This window comes from Mirounga leonina, unplaced genomic scaffold (genome assembly GCF_011800145.1).
Source record: "Mirounga leonina isolate KUSES-001 unplaced genomic scaffold, KU_Mleo_1.0 Mir_200, whole genome shotgun sequence".
Lineage (NCBI taxonomy): Eukaryota > Metazoa > Chordata > Mammalia > Carnivora > Phocidae > Mirounga > Mirounga leonina.
The window spans coordinates 6,293,391-6,314,848 of record NW_023270503.1 but is presented as its reverse complement, the minus strand read 5'-3'; the positions used below and the strand labels follow the sequence as shown (position 1 = coordinate 6,314,848).

Below are 21,458 nucleotides of genomic sequence, written 5' to 3'. Positions count from 1 at the left end.
TGGGCCTGCGGCCAGCAAAGTAAGAGCAGAGCAGGGGCGGCCTCTGCGGTTTTGGTGTGAGGACCAAGGCTGACGGGTAGGCTTAGGAAGGGGAATTTCCGAGGAGATGGTGTGGAGGTGGTGACTCTAAGAGCCCAGACACTGGCTGGCCTTCGGAGTCGGGAAGCGGAGTCCTGGGTCGGGCTTTGCCACCATCAGGCTCGGACCGTGGGACAGTGCCTTGTTCTCCCTGTGCCTCGCTGGGGCGGTTCCAAAGCTCAAATGCTTCCCTGCACATTCCAAGCAGACACTCCTCACCCTCTGTGACCTTCATCCATCCAGGTGCTGGCCAGCAGCCCCCCTAACCTTACCCCTTCCTCTCACCAAGCCTTGCTCACAAACACAAGCAAGAAAATAGGGCCCAGCAGTATGACCAGGAGCCGTGATTCCCAAACCTCTCTGCCGTTAAGATCACCAGTGGAGCTTTTCAAACTCCCCACATCCAGGCCAAACTTCAGACCAATGAAATCTGGGTCCAGGCATCAGTGGTTTTTTTTTTTTAAGTTTCCCAGCTGAGTCCAATGTGCAGCCTCGGTCAAGACCCAGTGAGCTGCAAGAATGTGGCTCAAACTCTCCAGAGCTCGTGAACGAGTCACCTGGGATCTTGCAGGTCCTGGTTCAGCTCCTGATTTCGTAGTTCTAACAAGCTCCCAGGGGATATCCATGGACCACACTTCGAATAGGCAGGATCTAGAATGTTGGTAACAACAGTTCCCATAGTACACTCCCAAGGGGGGAGAAAGGGTTCCCTGGCTGAGTCCTATCACCCTCTTGGACAGTCCTGAGGGATGTTAGCAGATTAAACTCTGAGGAGTCCTGCACCCGTTTATGTGCGTTTGACCATCTGGCGTATGGCGGTGCTTGGCCCGCTGGTGCTAGTCCTTATCTTTCAGTGCACTTGAGGGATCAGCTGAGGGGTCTGTGGGGAGGATGGAGGTGTGGACAGGGGGCCAGGCCTTTGTGGGGGGGAAGGGGCTTTTCTGCTTCACCTGTGCACCCGCTCCTCTGTGGCAAATGCCCTTAAAGGATTTATCGGAGGAGGGGATGAGCGGGGGCTGTGGGGCTGTGGGTAGTGGGGGCTGTGAACTTGGTGGGGTTCTGCATGGGACGGGGGGCGGTGGGTAGGGTCCTCGGGAGGAGGGGGTCCATGGATGATGAGATCTATGGGTAGGGAGGGGTCCGTGGACGGGGGGTGTCTATATGGGGGTGTGGGTAGGGGGACATGGGTTCGCGGGGCTATGTGTGTGAGTGGTGGTGGGTAAGGGGCTGAGGGCTTAGCATGTGACCCAGCCAGCGTTCACAGCAGTGTTGTTCTTCACTAGTCGTGTGTGGTAACTCCTGTGAAGTGATTAAAAACATACACGCAATTTTGTTTCTGTGAAAAACCAGTCCCAGGGAGAAAGCCACCTGCCACCGCCAGTCATTGAAGGCAAGAGGAAATGAAGAGTTCCAAGAAATTAATGGTTCTCTGCCAAAAATTAGAAGTGAACTAGTAATATTTATAGCCACCACCGTTTCTAGTGCTCTGCCCCACTGTCGGGCTCCAGCACATCCTGAGTCATGCCAAAGGCTTCTACTTTATCTCCTTGAATCCTCTCAACGAGCCCGAGGAGGGCACCCAGACAAGGAGACTGAGGCTCTGAGAGGTATGTGACTTGCCCGAAGTCTCACTAGGAAAGGGTGGAGCCGTGATGCAGACCGGGGTCTTTCTGAGCGCTCCATGTGAAGGTCAGCTGCTTCCTCCCAAGGACAGCTGCGGCTGACCACTCACCACCAGCTGGGTCCTGAGTTAAGCATTTTAAATGTCTCCAGTGCACTCGCTTCTCCACCAGACAGGGGTCCTAGGGGAGAGAGCAGCATCAGCGGAGGCCTGGAACGAGGAAGGGCAGGCCCGTGTTCAGGAATTCCTGAGTAAGCCAGGCAAACATAAGAGGAGAACCTGCAGCAAGGTCTGGGTCAAAGTGACGTGCATTCACTGAGTCCACAAACATTCACAGGACTAGTACGTGTCAGACGCTGGGGTCAGAGGTGAGTGAGACATAGCTCCTGGACTCCTGAAGCTCAGAATCTAGTGGTAAAGAAAATAACTCACAGGGAAATATTTTATTCTCATTTTACAAACGGGGATGTTGGCCCAGAGAGATTAAGTGATTTGCCCAGGATGACAAGGTTCACCCATCTCAGAGGCAGGGCTCCACTTCTGGGGCACCTGCACGGCTAGAGGGTACTACTGCTGTCAGCTGGCTGAGGGGAAAAGGGACTTGGAGGAGGGTAGGACTGGAGAGGTGACACAGAGGAAGGATGCAGGAGATACCAGAGGTGGCAGATAGGAGACAAGTCAACCGAGGCTGTTGCAACTGTCACACAATCAAATGTTGAAAGATAGAATTAGGACTGTCACGTTCAGCTGCACAGGTTGTGCACTGTACAACTCCCAGACTGCCATTCCCATGGACTGTGATGAGATTAGTGCCCCTTGAAATTGTGTAGCACAATGACCCCAGCTAGTAGATAGAGGGACCAGACTCACACATGCCTACGTATGTGGCCACAAGCTTTTCGGTTCCTGTGTAATAGTTGCTGACCAAACCCTACACTTTTATCACACAGCCACAGTCTGCTTCCTCTGGGGGAGAAGTGGCAGCTACCCCACAAAGATGTTTCACACCACACCTTGGGCTACCCACAGAGCCAGTCACTTCCACATATCTGTAACAAAGATATTGGTGCACGAAGGGTTCTAAGAGCAAAGAAATTTGGCAAACTGCCTACACCTTCCTGCTGGGGGTCTTAGAGGCATACAGGAGCATTTTAGAGGCTTCCAGAAGTCCTGCAGCCAAGAAGCCAGTTCATTTTCCTGGAAGCATTTCCCAGACTCCCTTGCAGAGAAGGAACACCTTGGAATGCCCCAGGCACAGCACCACACTGGGAAGCTCTGTGACACCTGGCTCTGCACACTGTAGCCTGAGACCCTGGGCAAGCAGCTTCACTGTTGTGTGAGCCTCAGCTTCCTCATCAGTAAAATGGGTATAAGAGTACCTACCTGGCAGGAGTGGTCTAAGTGGGCAGAGCAGGGTGGGGTGGTGATTAGAGATGAGATGGGTCAAGTGCCTGTGCTTGGGTGACACTCCGTCTGTCCCTCCTCCACCCAGCCCTTGGGTCGGGCTCCTGCTGGAAACAGGGTCCAATTGGGAAGCCTCCTGGGCTGGACTGGAGATAGCAGAAAGCCGGGAGAGTGGGGACAGTGAGGGACAGAGTCAGAAAGAGACACACATAGAGAAGCAGAGAGCAGGGAGAGCACATTCAGTAAGCACAGGAAAAGCACAGCCACAGGAAAAGACAAGTCGAGAGAGTCCAGGCGGAGTGTGGCCACCTGTGGGAGGCCACGCCCTTCCCTGTCCACCTCCCGCCGAAGGGCTGCTGACCTCACGTTCCCTCTGGGTTTGTGGTCTGCGCTGACGACAGCAGGATGGTCCCTCCTCCGCCTTATCCCTCCTGCAAGGGGACTGGGGTGGGGGAAGTACAGGCAGGAGAGGGGGGAGCTAGGAGCTCCTCAGGGAGGGGGTGAGGGTGGCCGGCCCAGAGCGAGGGACCCCTCCAGGAGTGGTGGGAGCATGGCCTGCTCGTCCTGCCCCTCCCAGAGACGTGAGCTCCTGATTCCAGGAAGGCCCTTATTCAGCCAGTCAACAAACACAATCAAGTAACTCGATCAGGCCCAGGACTGGGCGGGGCAGAGCAATCAATGTGGCCGGTCCCTACCCCTGGGGACCCTGCCAGCTAGACTCAGGGAAACCTGGGAACCAGCATGTTCCGTTTTCATTGTTTTCGTTGAACTGCTCGTCTCTACAATCAACCAGAGCAAAATGCTTTTTCACCAAATCTAGATTAGGCTTCTCTTCTTCCCCACAGGTCTGTGAAACTTTGGCCCACCCTTGCCTGAGCCCACATACAGCCCCTTCTTAACAGCCTTCCCTTGCATAGTTGGCCTCAGGCTAAAACATTCCTGGACCTACTCTGAGGACCTCTCAGCCCCAGGGTCACACTGCCAAATGCCTCGTTCTTTCTGGCTTGGCTTACTCCCCCCTGTAAAGAAAACTCCTTCTCCCTCACCCTGGGGATGCTTGCAGATTTCTCCCTAGTGCAGGGGCCCCTCCTTCTGTTTCAATAGTTCCTTCCCCCTCCTTGGAATAATTGTTTCAAATAGTTGCTCCTTCCTTTTCTTCTTCTTTTTTTTTTAAGAGAGAGAGAGAGAGAGTACCAGCAGGGGTGAGGGGCAGAAGGAGAGAGAGGATCTTGAGCAGGCTTCACGTCCAGGGCGGAGCCAGATGCGGGGCTGGATCTCATGACCCTGAGATCCTGACCTGAGCAGAAATAGAGTTGGACGCTTAACCGACTGAGCCAAAGTGCCCCCCAACACCTTTTATTTTTAGAGATAGAAGTTTATTGAATACATTGCAAGAGAGCAGTGGGGCAAGACAGAAAAGTCGCTCCTTACTGAATCTGAACTTATTTCTTGGTTTTTTGGATGCCTGTGAAATTATTTATAATAAGACATTCCAATCGAACTAATCAAATAAAAATAAACCATACAGAAAAAGGAGGTAAGTCATTACATTGAATGTTATTGATTCACCATTAGCTCTAAATTTTCTAACTACCAAGACAAAAAAGGAAAAGCCAGGAATCAACTACAGTTCTTATCATCTGATGAGACAAGAAAAATCATTTCATCAGGGAAGACTGTTTTTCCGGTGCAAAATCCTAAAAAGCAGGTTTTGGATTAAAGGTACAAAATGGCAAATCAGATAAGGTTCCTAACAGCAATTGGAACGAAGTTGAAGAAATATTGTTTAAGGTTGACTTACACTAAGCCAAGGGAATAAGAAACTCTAGGTCCATGAAGAGGTTTTCCAAGAAGGTAAGAAGCAACTGTGCTTTCTGACGGGGAACTCCACGCCAGGGATGAAACCTCTAAAGGAATGGGGATTAGTGTGTCCTCAGGATACCTTTCTCTCATGTCACTGAGCTGAGCCTGGAGATTACCCTCCTTGGAGGGAGGGACAGTCACCTGCCGAGCATCAGCTCATGCTTGCTGCCGCAGATAAAGGTCTTTACGTGTCTGGTCTGGGTGTCAGCCCTCCCACCCATCTCCAGGGATCCTTTCAGCCTGGATTAAAAATTCCCTTGAGGAGAGCAAGAATATTCCATCACAGCACAGGAAGAAGACCAGGCCGCTGTGGTAAAGGCAGGTGCTCTGAAATAGGTTCTGGATGTAAAGTCACAGCACCAGAATTGAGAAGATGCTTAACTGCCCAGGCCCTGTGGTCAAAGGGGGCCCCTCTGGCCAACTAGATACAGTGAGTGTGTACAAAGCCGGGGCTTGTTCAGTGCTCCTCCTACCCATCCATCCTGTGCTGATCATCAAAAAGGCCTGGGGAGAACCGTCAACTAGCCTGAGACTCCCAACGCGTCCATAGAGCCCACAGAGCCTTTCCATCTCAAGAATCACACTTGATGATGTGTCATATTAATTTCAGTCATTTTCTTTGTCCTGGTCAGGAAGTGGAGTGCAGCAATGATCAGGACGGGAACAGTGATTTCTCTCTCCTATACTATGTTCGAGCGTTTACCCTCAGGCTCAGCAGGCATGGTTTTCATGGCACAAGGGTCTGACACAGGGTGGGCCCAAATTTGGGGGTGCCCCTAGGGGCTGAATCTCCTAGTTGTGTAGAAGCCTGGTTATGGGATGCAGGTGTAAAAGAGGCCTGGGACATTGACATCACTTGTCAGCGCCCTCTCAGCAACCCTGGGGCGAAAGGTATTCAATCTATGAGATGTGACTCATAATCTATGCACTGTGAATTGAGAGATTCTAGCATTTTTCTAGGCACTGAATCGTTCTCCAGGGATTCTCATTTCTCATTTTAACAATAATCCTATGAAGAAGACACCAGTTACAAGTGGCAGAGGTGGAAGTGACAGGGTCAGGATTCAAATCCAGGACCTCAGACCCCAAAGCCCATGTTCTTCCCAAGTTTAAACTAACGTTGGCCTCCAGGGCTGGTCAGGTATGCTGCTACCTGCCTGTTCCCCAAACCAGAGCTCAGAAACCACTCCGCAGTGCCTCCCTAATCCCAGCTAGGTCAGCTGTCCCGACCTGCCCTGGGGACCTCTGGCAGACCCAGCATCCCCAAGGCGTCTGCCTTAAGAAGAAGATGCAGAGAGAAAACAGAGCCGTGACAGCACAGTTCCTGGCTGAGACTCTGTGTTGTCTGTCACCGTAGCAGAAATGCGGAGACAGAAAGCCAGGGGGCCTCAGCACATGCGGAGGGGACAGGTGACAGTGCCAGCTAGCAAGAATGGCTGCTGGCGGAGGGTGCGGGGAGGGGAGAGGAGGCAATGGAGGGACCCTCGGGCTCTTTCTGCAGCTTTCCAGGGCATCTAAGGGGAAGGCTGGGGGGCGGGGGGGAAGGACCCACGAGTTACCAAAGGCACTGCTGGTGTGATCCCCGACCAGCAGCGTCACCAGCACCTGGTTGCCTGTAGGAAATGCAGAATCAGGTCAAGCCCAGACCTCCTGAATCAGAGGCCACTTTTGGTGAAGGCCCCAAGCAATTCCCACTCACAGTAAAGCATCAGAGCTCAGGTGTAGAGGCAGCAACCAGTCATCTCCCTTTCAGCTCCTGTCTAAGCCCCTGGAAGCACTGAGGCCAAGTGTGATTCTACAGCCTTTGTACTGGAGGCGACAGCCCCAAACCGCTCCCGGGAGGGAGGACGCCCAGCCCATCCCTCGCGGGCACGGCTGAGATACATCCAGCCACCCACCCAAGCGGCAAGCACGCACACCAGCTTCTCCGTGCCAGGCCCTGTGCTTGGTGTGGCGGGCACCGTCGTGGAGACCCAGCCTGGTGGGGGAGAGGGGGACACAGACAAGACACACACAGGACTGGGAGGGGTAGCAGAAAAAGCGAGATGAGAAACTGGGTGCAGAGGAGCTTTGAGGAAAGGGGACATGGAGTCAGGTGGGGCTCCCCTCCACGTCCCCCATGGGCATTATTATATTACATTAGCTGCATGCGAGGGGAAACATCTGGGAGGGGGTGCAGCCCTGGTGCTGTGGGGGTGGCGGCTTGTCCTGGAGGGGGCAAGAGGGCCTGGGACCCAGGGCTCAAGCACAGGACTGGCCTTTGTCAAGCAGGGTCACGTCATCCGCCATCCCAGGAGGGCACTGTGTGTGGGTGCAGCTGGAGGCAGTTGGTGGTTTTGGGAGACGGAGGGGAAGGAAAGGAAAGGAAATTCTCCGTGTCACCTGTGTTCTCAAGGATTCCCCTCAGGGAGCTGAGCCATACTGAGAGGACAATCAAAACCACCACCTACGGGCGCCTGGGTAGCTCAGTCGGTGGAGCGTCTGCCTTCAGCTCAGGTCATGATCTCAGGGTCCTGGGATCGAGCCCCGCATCGGGCTCCCTGCTCAACGGGAGTCTGCTTCTCCCTCTCCCTCTGCCCCTCCATCCCACTCATGCTCTCTCTCTCAAATGAATAATAAAATCTTAAAAAAAAAAAAAAGAAAACCTCCCACTTACTGGGGGCCCTGTTCTCTTCAGGACCCTTTAGAGACATTATTTCCTGTCATTCTCACCATACCCCTGCAAGTGAGGCATCGCTTCCCTGAGGTTACACAGGTGGACATGAAGAAGGCTCAGAGAAGTGAAGCAACTCGCCCAATGACACACAGAGAAAGTGGGCGAGTGGAATTCGCATTCCACTCCTGAGTCCTGACTCCTCCTGACTCCTCCTGACTCAAACCTGAGCTCATCCCAGGGTTCAGAGCAGCCTGGGTGACGATTAGCAGTGCCTGGTGATGATCTGGCCAAAAGCGCTCCTTGCAAGTTAGGGCAGCCCCCAGACAAAGGGGGCTTGAACCAACCCTCCTTGAGGCCAGCCGTGAGAAGAGGCAAAATCATGTCATCCACAGATCCTGCCCAGGGAGCCCCTCCCTGGCCCCAAATTTCCCTGTTTCTCACCATCCTCAGCCAAGACCAGTTTTATTGTTAAAATGGACATTGCTTTTATTTTATTATAATAAAACAGCAATAAGGGGCACCTGGGTGGCTCAGTCTGTTAAACATCTGCCTTCATCCCAGGTCATGATTCCAGAGTCCTGGGATCAAGCCCTGTGACAGCAGGGAGCCTGCTTCTCCCTCCCCCTCTACGGTCCCCCCACTGTGCTTTCTCTCTTGCTCTCTCTCAAATAAATAAATAAAATCTTTAAAAAGAATACAACAGCAATAATAGTAATATCATACATAAAGTGGCCATACTTCTGAGGAAAGTGGACATGAATGAGCCTGTTACAGGAGCAGGACTCAAATGAACAACTTGTAAAGTAAAACTATTTTATTTATTTATTTTTAAAGATTTTATTTATTTGACAGAGAGAGCACAAGCAGAGGGAGAGAGAGGGAGAAGCAGGTTCCCTGCTGAGCAAGGAGCCCGATGCGGGGCTCGATCCCAGGACCCTGGGATCATGACCTGGGCCGAAGGCAGCCGCTTAACTGACTGAGCCACCCAGGCGTCCCAAGTAAAACTATTTTAAAAGTCTTCTTTCTTATCTTGAAAATGTATGTGAATGACGTACCAAGCCTGTTTTGATGTTTGACAAGGTTTTCCCCGATTCTTGCAGCACGGTTGGTATCCCGGGAAGATGCCCTTCAGGGCTAGGAGCACAGCTGAGATCCCCCAGACATGGGTGCCTTGGGAAATGCCATGCACAGCCTCCTAGGGGCTTACACCCCTTTCCCACGTTAGCTTATATAATCCCCAGAAGGACCCATGAGGTTCTTTCACCAGCCCAATTTTACAGTCTTCTCTTCCCCACAGCACCCAGGCCTGCTGCCTCCTCCCGGTTCTGGGGTCAGGTGCCAAGGGGTGGACACTCTGCCCTGCAGACAAGCCCTTCTGCCCCCCGTGGTGCTCCCCCATCTTCTCTACACCCCACTGGCTGGCTGCTTTACAACTGGGAAAACTGAGGCCCCTTGAGTGGGCACCAAGGATAGACACTTTAAATGCATATGGAGCAGAGAAAGAAACCCAGTAGAACTCCCCTCCTCCACCCCATTTTAATTAGGATTTAAATTGCACTAACCCACAGGGCTGGATAACCAATACGGGCAAATGCAAATTGAGTGCATTCTTCGGAACAACTGGTTTGACTTTATAAAAAATGTCAATGTCATTAAAGGTCCACAAAAAAAAAAAAAAAAGAAAGGAAAAGCTATTTACGGCCATACCACCCTGAACGTGCCCGATCTCCTTTGATCTTGGAAGCTAAGCAGGGTCGGGCCTGGTTAGTACTCGGAAGGGAAGAAAAGAAAGGCTGGTGAACTATTCTAGATTAACAGAGACTGAAGAGACAGGACAACTATATGTAATGCGTGATCCTGGATTACACCTGAGATCAAAAAGAAAAGCTACAAAAATATCCGGAAAACTTGAATATGGAATTTATATTAGATAATATATGGCATCCATGTGAAATTCCCCACAGGTGATAACCAGTGCTGTGGTTATGTCGAGGATATCCTTGCTCTTAGGAATGGTCAAGTATTTAAGGATGAAGTATCACAATGTCTGCAACTAACTTTTTTTTTTAAGATTTTATTTATTTATTTGGCAGAGAGAGAGAGAGCACAAGCAGGGGGAGCGGCAGGCAGAGGGAGAGGGAGAAGCAGGCTCCCCACTGAGCAGGGAGCTTGATGTGGGGCTCGATCCCACGACCCTGAGATCATGACCTGAGCTGAAGGCAGATGCTTAACCCACTGAGCCACCCAGGTGCCTCTGCAACTAATTTTCAAACAGCCCAGCAATACATGAATAAAGTACATATAGGCACCCAGGAGCAGGGAACGCAAACGTTCACAACATGGTAACGACTGGCGAATCTAGGGAGCTGGAGAGATGGGTATTCAATGGCACTACTCTTAACTTCTTTCCTGAAGTTGAAAACCTTGGAGATAAAAAGTCGGAGGAAAAGTACATTTGCGAGGTCTTTGTTAAGGCAATCTAGTCTCCATTCTCGAACCTTTTGTAGCAGGAGCCTGAGCTCTCAGGTTTCTCCATGGGGTGGCAGATGAGGAAGCCTCTAACGAGATTTCCTGGTTAGGCTCTGACACATGGTGGGCCCCGCCCCACTGACCCAGAGTCCCCCGAGGGTCCTTGCAGGGCCTCTCTCGGAAAAGCAAAGTCATGGCTCACTGGACTCCAAGAATGCTCCCTCCCCGTGCCTGAGCCCCCAGGCAGCCTGGTTCCGTGGAGGACAGACAGACAGCTCAGAGCAGGGCCCCGCAATCCCCAACCAGTATCCCCAGAGGTGGCCACCTGGGAAAGGGCAGCCAACATTTGTTGAGCCCACGTACTGCCCCACCATCCACTGTCCCAATCTAAAGACTCTTCCCCCGCAACTCCACCTCTGCACTCCGTCCTTGGGGAGAGAAGTGTGAATGTGAACTGACCAGGATCCAGGATGTTATAGGATCAGGGTTTCATGGAATCGCCTGAGGAGATTTTAAAAAGGCAACACCCTCGAGGGTCTGTGTTGACTGGTCTGAGGGACAGCCTGGGCATCCAGAATCTTAAAAGCTCCCAGGCAATTATAATATGCAGCAGATTTTGAGAACTCCTGATTTAGTAGACACTTGGTTTTCTAATTTGGGTGTGCATTAGAGTTACTTGGGGAACTTGTAAACATAGACAAGTGGACCCCTCCCCGGACTGATTAAATCAGGACCTCTGGGAGGTGGGTCTTTTGTATCTTTTGAAAGCCCCTACATGAATCCAGTGCGCAGCCAGGGTTGAGAACCACTAATTTAGACCGGGCTGCTTCTGAGATCTAACATCTGTCCTTATGCGATTGTGTGTGTGTGTCTTCCCACAGTTGCCTGTGTCAAAAATTTACTCATCAATGTGAGAACCAGCAGGCTGGGACAACTGCTTCAAAGGAGAATGGGAGAGATCCAAGGGTGTCTAGTCAATGAAAGAAATAATGCGAAATTAAACCACAAAGTCAGATGCAAAACTGGTTCATCTCCTCCAGGGTAATAATCCAACCAAACCCTCTCAAGATGGGATGTAAGTGGCCACTCTCCCAAGTTTGCTCAGGTGCTGTGAGTCCAGGTTCTAAAGGGAAGTGTGAACTTGAGCAGCAAGGCGGGGGAGGCAGAAGGTGGAATCCTGGATATCCTGGGAAGCCAGCGCTCCTGGCTGGCTCAGCTCAGCCTTCCTAAGGCAGGGATGGCCGGGGGGGGGGGGGGGGGGGGGCAGAAGGTCAGGGACAGGCGGTCCAAGGCAGACCAGAGAGAGGGGACAAACAAAAGGGCCTTCAGCATCTCCTCTGCTTCTATACCAGCCACTTCTGCTCTAGGCAGAGTTCAGGTGTTTCCCTGAGATACGACTCGAGGATCTTTTATTCTTACAGAAACTGTGGGGCTTGGGAGAAGCAAATTATTCTTTCCTTTAAGAGGAGGGAGGTATTGGAACGTAGAGAAAACACTGTGGCCATACGAAGCCGAAAGGATCATGTAAGGGCACCCCCGCCGCGAGCCGTTGAGCCCCCGCCCGCCCGCCTCACCACATCAGCGCGCGCGTGACGCCGCCTCCCACACCTCCACCGGCACGGCTGCATCAGAGCGCTGTTTCTCAGAACAAATATTTTTAGAATTTAAAAGGGCCATTGTCACAGGAGGTTTTAGGAACACGTGCTTCAGGATGGATGAAGTTAAGCAAGGATACACTTGGGCCTTCAGGCCTTAAGCTCCCCGGGGCTGGTCCTAGAGAACCGGAGGGCAGCTTTTTAACAGGTGTCCCGACAAGACGGAGGCTTGGCAAAGCTCCCTCCGCGTATGAGCAGAAGAGCCAGTCTGGGCCTGGGCTTACGGTCTGGGGACCCAGTAAACCCCATTTATTTCCCCACCAGGGGACCGCTGTAGCACAACCTAGCCTTAAGGAGCTTCTGATTCCCATGAGGTGAGGTGGGTGGGAGGGAGGGTAAGGGGCTGACGGGAAACAAGGAAGGCTGGATCCCTACCTCACTCCAGACAGCAGAATTAATTCCATGGATCAAAACTTTAAAGATAAAAACTGAATACATGAAGTAAAAACAAAGTAGAATCGGGGCGCCTGGGTGGCTCAGTCAGTTAGGCATCCAACGCTTGATGTCAGCTCAGATCATGAGATTGAGCACCGCGTCAGGCTCCACGCTGAGCAGAGAGTCGGCTTGAGATTCTTTCTCTCCCTCTTCCCCTCCCCCACCACATTGCGCATGTGCACACACTCTCTCTCTCAAAAAAAATTTTTTTTAAAAATAAAATAGAATAGGGGTGCTGGGTGGCTCGGTTGGTTAAGCGACTGCCTTCGGCCCAGGTCATGATCCTGGAGTCCCAGGATCAGAGTCCTGAGTCGGGCTCCCTGCTCAGCGGGGGGTCTGCTTCTCCCTCTGACTCTCCCCCTCTCATGCTCTCTCTCTCTCTCTCATTCTCCCTCTCTCAAATAAATAAATAAAATCTCTAAAAAAAATAAAAAAAATTAAAAAGTAGAATAGTTCCAGTCTTGGGTAGGAAAGCCTTTCTAAGCATCACACCAAAAGCCAAAGCCATAACGGAAAAGATGGATGAGTTAGCTATAAGAGAATTATAAATCCGTTGTCATAAACAAAGTTAAAAACAAATGACAAGCTGAAACAGTATTTGTAATGTATGTCCAAAAATGTAACATTTCTAGTTTTTATAAATCAATGAGAATTAATACATACATAGAAATTACGATAAAGAATGTGGGCAGGCAATTAATGAACAAAGAACTCCAATAAATGTAATTGAAGAAGTTCAACTATATTTTATTTATTTGTTTATTTATTATTTTTAAGTTTATTTATTATTTTTAAGGTTCAAACTCACAACCCTGAGATCAAGGGTCACACGCTGTACCGACTGAGCCAGCCAGGTGCCCCAAGTTCAAGTGTATTTTAATTCAAAAGAGCAATCCTAATCTTGTTAGCCTCTCACATAAGATTTGAGAAATCAGTTAACACCCAGTATCAAAAGGGTAGTTGGACTCGGACGCAATCCTGATGGGACAGTAAATGAAACAACTCTTCTGGAAAGGAATTTGGCAGTTGTATGGGAAATTTTAAGATTAGCACCCTTTTGATAAAATAGTTTCCACTCTGGGGCACCTGGGAGGCTCAGTCTGTTAAGTGTCCGACTCTTGATTTCATTCAGCTCAGGTCATGATCTCGGGGTTGTGGGATCGAGCCCTGCATTGGGCTCTGTGCTCAGCGGGGAGTCTGCTGGAGATTCTCTTTCTCCTTCTGCCCCTCCCCCTGGCTCGTGTGCTCGCGAGGATGTGCCCTCTCTCTCTCAAATAAATAAATAAATCTTTAAAAAAAATTAGTTTCCACTTACCAGATTTCTGTAAGGGGCAGAGAGTAAATATTCTAGGCTTTGTGGGCCATAAAATTCTGTGGCAGCCATTCAACTCTGCCATTGTGATGTGAAAGAACCACAGACAAGAGGTGAGCAAATGGGGATGAATATGTTCTAATAAAACTTTATTTACAAAAACAGCCTGCTAGATTTGGCCCATAGGCACTGTAGTCTGCCAACCTCAGACTTACTCTAAAGCAGTGATTGCTGCTGTGGGGAACTGTTTAGCTACAAGAATGATGATTACCTTGCATTTGTTAAACCCCCAAATTAGGTTAATATATGTATATATATGCCCAACAATAAAGAACTGGTAAATAAATTTGGTTGTCTTTGTGTAATGAAATATATGTAGCTATTTAAATTTATGCAGAAAAGTAATATAGTTATGTTGTTATATAGGATAAGGTTGAGAAATAGTATGTAAGTGAGCTATTAGAACTAATAAGGGTAAGGTTTAGTAAGGTTGTCATGACAAGATCCACACCAAAAACCAAAAGCTGTCCTAAACACTAGCCATAACCAACTGGGAAATATCATGGCACAAAGATTCTACACATAACAGGAATAGAGACTCTAAAATATAGTCACCCTATGAAGAAAAATGTGCAGAACCTATTTGAGAAGATCATAAAGTTTTTCTGAAGGGCCTAAAAGAAAGCCAGAATAAATACAGAGATACACTAAGTCCCTGAATGAGAGAATTCCATATTATAAAGAAGCCAATTCCCTTCAATTGATGAACACATTCCAAACAAAATCTCTAGCAGGGTTTTTAACAGATTTTGACAAAAAAGAGTATTCTGGAAGAGAAAATATGTAAGCATAACAAAAATCGTTTTTAAATAAAGAGGGATGAAGGAGATTGTCTCTAGCAGATATCAAACTATAAAGCAAGAGTAGATGAGACTGGTTTTGGCTCAGAAATAAGACAAATAGATCAATAGAACAGACCAGAGTCCAGAAAGAAACCGTGATCATAAGGAAATTTAGCATATGAGAAAGGGGTGAAATTCCAAATGAGTGGGGAAAGTGGGATTATCCAACAGTAGGCGCTTGGACAGCTGGAAACATTTGGAAAATAATAATGCCAGATGAATATATCCTTACCAAAACCAAAAATAAGCTGCAGGTGATCAAAGAGTCATAAGCATAACATGTTTTGTCTAAAAGAATTGGAAAAAAAAATAGGGGGATATGTTTATAGCCTTGAGATAAAGAAGCATAAAATGTAAATGGCATAAAAGGACAGGTAAGGATTACTTAAGAATTTTAAAATTCTGTACAATAAAGACACCAAAAACAAGACTAAAATACAAGCAAAATACATAAAGATTGACAAAATGTATATAGATGTCTTATAAATCAATAAGGAAAAGACAACCTACCCAAAGGAAAATGAGCAAAGACTGTGAACAGGTAATTCCCCAAAGAAGAAATCCAAAGGGCCAGTGATGGGCACGCTCACATACTGTTAGACGATACATCCGTACCGCCTTTTGAGAAGAAAAATTTGGACACATCTATTAAAAAAAAAAAAGTCTGCATACCCTTTGATACAGCATTTTTAGATTTCTAATCCTAGAAATACTTAGAGAAACACTCTATGCAGAGTGAATAAGGATGTGCTGGTTGTGGAGACAAGGTCAGCTCAAGCGAGCCCTGCCACCACGGGGTGAAAATGGTGTCACTGGGGAGGGAACTTGGAGCCATGGTGGAGGCTGAGGTTAAGGCCTGGGGGCTCAAGGAAGCTCAGTGCAGGTCCTCCTCCAGGCTGGGGCAGAGGGAACCAGGGGAGGCTTCCTAGAGGAGGTGTGAGTCTTAGTGATGAGCAGAAATTAGCCCAGGGACAGTGGGTGGGAGGATATTCCAGGAGAAAGACAAAACTTGTGCAAAGTCTGGGAGGCACGAGAGAACTTGGCCTTTTCATACAATGAAGAACAGCTGGGTGTCGCCCATCTCGGGGTGGTGAGAGGTGAGGCTGGAGAAGTGGGGGGGAGCTGTTTTTATCCCACTGGTGATGGGTCACAAAAGGGAGAGCCAGAGCAGCTTCTTAGGAAGATGCTAGGCCCTGGGCTAAGGGTCTAGAGAGGGGAGGGCTGGGGCCAGGGAGGAGAGCTGTAGGCAGCAGTGGGGGGAGGGCAAGGGGGTGAGTGGGGATCAGGGGACTCGAAGCTGACTGGCTGTGGGGGCGTCCAGAATGACTTCCTCGCTTGGGGGCAGACTGGCTGGTGACATCACTGGCTGACATGGTAGTCTTCAAAGGAGGAGCAGACTGCTTGAGGCCCTGGTCATTGTGTGGGGTTCCCCACGAACCGGCCCATGAGGGAGAATGACCAAGGGCCCGGGCTCTCACAGCTTTCACTTCACCACCCCCTCGCCTCTCAGGCCTAAGGTGGGGGGCCTCTCCACCTGCCTACGCCCTCTCCCCATCCAGACCCCTACACTATAGAGACTGAGGGCTGCAAAAAAGGGAGAACAAGGGGGAGCCCGTTGAGCAGGCCCGCCTTGGGAGGGACTCCCAGGGTGCCTCCTAAGACCCCAGCCAAGGGACACCCATCCATGGACGCCAGGGACACCCAGCATCCCCTCCGACCACATTCAAATCCCCCTACACCAGGGACCTTGCTTGGCAGTTGGGTTTACCAAGTCCTCAGCAACGCTTTCTGGTGCCACAGGCTCTGAGGACACTTGCAGGGTGATATCCAGGAAGTTCTAGAAATGATATAGCACAGGGGACACGCACCCAGGAGGGACTCACGTGGGCCCACAAGTCTGAAGAGCAGGCTGAGAGGCGCGGGCGGGAGGTTGAGGCACAGGGTGCCTATGGCAACCCCGCCCTAAAGCAGTTCAGCATTTTAACTAGGACCCTCATCAGGTGGTGAGGTCAGAGGTCCCCACCCCAGGCTGAGGGGAGGAGGGGAGCTCCTGTTTTCCTATCAATGTGTCCCCCCAACAGGGTCCCCAAACCACCCTTGGCATTTTTGTCTCCGGCAGCACTTTGGAAGCCCGAGGGATCCAGGTTCTGGTTGGTCTCAAGCTGACCCCTAGGGGACAGCTGGGACACCGCAGGGTGCTGAGGACCCAGTCTTTAGGATTAAGACCTGCCCAAACTGGCCCCCTCAGCTCCTCCAAACTGAGGAGCTGCGGGCGTTTAGCCAAATGAAGCCCAGAGCTCCATATTCCAGGGGGCTGAGCCAGGAAGGGGATTCATCCCCATCATGGAGGCCTGGGGTCCTGCAGGAGCCCACAGGCCCAGCTGGCTGGCTTTTGACCTGTGCCCCCACCCACCTCCCAGCACTTGGGAGCTCATCGTAAGGAACAGAGCCCAGGTCAACCGAGCTGCCTGGTTGGAATGCCCCAGAACAAGGCTGCCCAGAGCATCTGGTGATCAGTTGCCACCTCCCCGGGGTCTGGCCAGTGGAACCACTTGAAAGAGCCAGACCTACGTAGACAGCATGAAGAGCTCACCCCAGAGGGGCTTAAACAAAGGGAAATGAAGACACATATGCAGGCAAGGTCCTGAGACAGAGAAAATGAGGGGCACCAGGGTAGCTGAGGTTGGACTGGCATGTTCTTCCTGCTTTTCTCAAACCTCCAGGTTCTGTATTCTGGAAAACAGCATTGTTCTAAAAGCAAGGCATCCTCCTGGAGCCCAAGGCTTCTGGGTCTATTTCTTACCCGTTTCTTCCAGAAGCATGGATGGCCACACGTGGGGGCCAAGAGAGCGGCCTGTAGCTGCAGGAAGAGGATCTGCCCTGACAACGCTGGGGGGAGGCTGGCCTGGCTCCACTCTGCCCTCCAGCTCCTCACGGAGGCCTTTGTTTTGACAGTTTTGAAACACCAGTTTCCAAGGGTAAAGCGGAGTAAGCACCACGTTCTCATCCTAACCACTACGACTCAGCGCAGGGAGGAAGGGATGTCTCATGTATTAGCTGATTAGAACCTTAGTATTTTCTCACGGATTTCCACAGGGCCCCTAGATAGGCATGGCAGCTGAGGAAACTGAGGCCCAGACGTGTTGACTGCAGCTTATCTGGTTTGCTTGCCTAGTCAGTGGCCCCGGTGGGGTATGGATCCAGTCCTGAGTGACCCCACAGCCTTTCTGCTCAGCAATCCACAAGGGGCCCACTCCAAAAACCTGGGGACACTCATTTGTTTGTCCCACACAGGGAGTCTTCTGCCCTGATCCTGGCCCCTGTCCCATTAGTTGGGCCCAAATATATATTCACCCCACATCCACTGGGCCTGTCGAGGCAGGTCTGGAGCCTAGCTCTCTTCACTCATCCCTGGGGGCCCTCGTTTTGGGCACAGCACCCTGGGGGCCAGCCGCTGGCCTCTGTGTTGGAGGCCCTGGCTCTGGCCTCTGCTGGCTTCTCCAGCACCATTTTGCTGGCCCGCCTCAGCATTCAGGTCCTCCATGAGGACTCCCACTCAGCCAGGGCCAACTCTGACCCTACCACCCAGCCAAAGTGTCCTCGGGGGTCCTGGACCTCCTTCAGCTATAGAAAATACTTATGTTTTGGAGGGTCCAGATGAGGCACCAACCAGAGGTGGAGAAAAGATTTTTTTTGAGCTGGCCTGGATGAGAAACCAAGAAAATTCTCCTCCAGCTCTGGGGTGTCTCGACCAGAAGGGTCCTCCGTTGCCTGTCAAGATGCACATCTTAAACTGTGTCTCTCTGTAGGATGTAGCCCCGTGTGTTTGCAAAAAGAGTTCACAGTTTTCTAATAAACAAACCATTAGGTGAGCTAAAGGCATACAGAGCCGGGGGGACTGTGGTGTTTGTCCCACTTCCTGGCACAGAGCTCCTAAGGCCCTCAAAATGTCCTGAGTAATGGGAGTGTCTTTGGTCACGCCTAAGGAGCCCTTTCCCAACACACCTGAATTCCTACTGAAGAGGTGACACAGGTGGGGCCCCTAGAGAGCCTCAGGATGGGTCTGGCCACCAGAAATCCCGAGTGTAATTAGAAGGTGGGAATGTTCAACTCGCCCACAACCCCACCTCGGGGAGGCAAGAGGAGCTGCATATGGGGTTATCGAAGGTTGGAGAGCACCTGGTTGGTGAGCATGCTGATGTGCTGGGAAGGTGGCGGGTCTGGAGAGGGCATGGGATCTCTGCACCTCCCACCCCCATGCTTTGCCCTTTGCATCTTTCCCAGTTGGCTGTTCCTAAGTCGTGTCCTTTGTAACCAACTGATTATCGCAAACACAGCGTGTTCCTTCCTGAGTTCTGAGGGTTGTTCCAGTGAATTTTTGAACCTGAGTGGGGGGGTTGTGGGAATCCCCACATTTGTGTTTAGCCAGCACAAGGGCAGGCAGCCTGGGCTCCCCATCTGTGGCTGCCCCTAAGTGGGGTGGTTGTGGGGGATGAGTCCTTGACCCTGGGGTCTGCACTAACTCTGGAACTGAACTGAAGGAATTGCTAGGCACGGGGCTAGTGCTGGAGAATTGGCAGAAGGAGGAATTGGTGGGGGTTGTTGTTTGGGAAAAACCACCCAGGGGTCTGTTGGCTCCGTGGGTTGTGGCACAGGAGAAAAGAGAAAAATTGCAGTCCTGCCTGCCATTGACCTCAAATCTGTCACTTTCCCTGTTTGGGACTCAGTTTCTCCTTGGAACCCGAGGGTGGGGAGTAAAGGTGCTCTGTGAGGACCCCCCGGTCCCTACGCTCTTTGCTGTGGCTTCCCAAGGGGCTTTGTTGCTCAGATTCCAAAAGCTATTTCTTGACTTTGAAGCTAACCAGTCCTCAAAAGGGAAGGCCCTGCGGCCTCCCAGACACCAACGAGGTAGAGCAAAGGCAAGAAGATCAGAAAGGGCAAGGCGGGGCCTCCGGAGGCTCCTCTATCTCTTCCCCGCGAGGAGCTGCCATGGGCCTCGGCCTTCTTACCTGCTCCACACAGTCTGGGATCTCGGGCGTGCAGGGCAGAGTCCCCGCGCTCTCCACAGACAACACATCCTTCAACAGCTCCTCACACCCTGCGGACAGACAGACAGTGCAGGCTCAGAGCCTCAGCAGCTCTGCTTCTGATTCCCGGGCCTTGGGTAGGAAGGGCTGTGGGGGAGGCACAGGGCCCAAGTCTCCAAGAGACCAGTTGACCCTTCCAAGGCAGAGATGGAGTACCTGGCTATGGAGGAGCTGGGCCAGGACTCTGCGGATGGAACTGAGAGAGGTCCTTGCCCTCCAGGTATTCTCCCAAGGGGACTAACTCCAACAGAGAGCGCACGAAAGAGAGACTCCCAAATGCAGAGGGCAGGTCAGGGGGCAAAGAGAATCAAGGAGGCCTTCCTGGAGGAAGGGATATAAGACAATACTCCCTGCCTGGTTCACAGAGACTCCAAATGCACTGGGGCCCTCAACAGCCCTGCAAACTCCAGGACACCTAGGATAGGGTCACCCTCAGGATGGCTCTACCTCCTGCTGACTCGGTTACACAGGTGGCCTCCCTCCACAGTTCCTGAGCAAATGCCCCCATAGCTTTTCAGACAAAGGAGGTCAGACCTGCAAAGCGCCTGGCATAGGCACGTGACAGGTGCATTTGAAGGTGGTCCTCCAGCCAACTCTATTCGGAAGGCTTCACGGGGGCCATGTGCAGCCCCTCCCAACCTCTCAGCTCGCTTCCCATCAACCCTCACTTCCAAGGAAGTCATTCCTGCTTCCTTCCCACCCTCCCAGAACCCAAGCTACCCCACAGAGAACGGTTCATCCCAACAGGAAAACATGGCTTTCTTCCCAGATGGCAGGAAAGCTTCGCTGGACTGCTTCCTCTTCAGAGCCCGCAGGGAGGCCTTGGCACGGCCACCTGGCTGGCGACCTCAGCCACTTTCTCCAGACAAGCAGTTTAGTAGCAAGAGTGGCCATGAGTGGCCTCTGATGCCTGGGGGTCTCGCACAACGGCCTCTGAATTGGGGAAAATTGGGGGACTGTATATTGCCCCTTCAAGGGGGAGATCTGGGGAGAGAGGAAGGGACTGCGGAGTCCCAGGGAAGAGAGAGGGGAGGAAATAAAGGGAACGGAAGAGAAGGAGGAGGATGGGTGTCCAGCTCTGCCCACGGTTTGTCCACAGCCGTGCTGGTTTTAAAACTGCGATTCCCGGGTCCTGGGAAACTGCTTGGGAGCTTGGTCATCCTGGAGGGAGGTGACCCGGAAGAGGACGCCAGAAGGAGAAAAGAAAGCAATCGGGAGCCTTTCTCAGTGGGACAGACGACGGGAAGGGTGGAAATGACCGTCCCACGGGTGTGGGACTCCACGGCAGAGGTTCAGAGACCCTTCCATGGCCCCCCGCGTGGCTGGGGCAGCTGCGGGAGCCCCGGACCCTTCTCCTCAGCCCTGCCAGGAGGAACCCCAGCTGAAACCCAAGTCAGGCCAGCCTCTGTAGCTGGACAGGATCCTGAGAGACCCCTTCCCACGAAGCTCTCACCTTTCATGGCGAACACCCCTCGGCAAAAATCCTTGAAGTTGATCCTCCCAAGGTCGTTGGGATCCAGATATTTCACAAGTTTTTCCACCTGTGGGAAAGAAGGAGGGACAGGTGTGAGGTCCCCCAGAGATGCCCAGGGGGTTCACAGAGCTGGGGTGAGGCTGGCTGGGGAGGGACACCAGCAGTCCCCTCCTAGGCCCCCACCCTGCACCCTGGGATCAGCACCAAGCCCCAGATAGCGGCGGGGGTCACTTGATTCTGCTGAGGTCCACAGACAGCATGGGGAGCCTCCTGACAAAGATGGGCTCACTTAAAGTCAATGCTCTGATTTTTTAACCCAGTGGTTTCTTTACTACAAAAATAATAAGCGCTCATCACAGAGACTCCAGAAAAGGGAATCAAACCCCGCTGTTTCCCACTTAGTGGCTTCTTTCCTGCGAAAATAATACAAGCTCCTGGGGAAAATCCAGAAAAGAGAATGAATCAAACCCTGCTGTTTCCCACTTTGCTTTAAAACACATAG

General features: G+C 51.4%; 1 protein-coding gene across 1 annotated transcript in view; it reads right to left on the bottom strand.

The window, feature by feature from the left end:
• Positions 1-21,017, bottom strand: part of RAB11FIP4 (RAB11 family interacting protein 4) — a 78,573-nt gene extending 57,556 nt beyond the window's left edge. Inside the window, exons 1-2 of the mRNA XM_035027769.1 lie at positions 20,936-21,017; positions 19,405-19,493 (exon numbers count right to left, since the gene is read on the bottom strand). Coding sequence (XP_034883660.1) covers positions 19,405-19,493; positions 20,936-20,942 — 96 coding nt within the window. The 5' untranslated portion in view covers positions 20,943-21,017. The remainder of the gene's footprint in view (positions 1-19,404; positions 19,494-20,935) is intronic.
• Between the last annotated feature and the right edge of the window lie 441 nt (positions 21,018-21,458).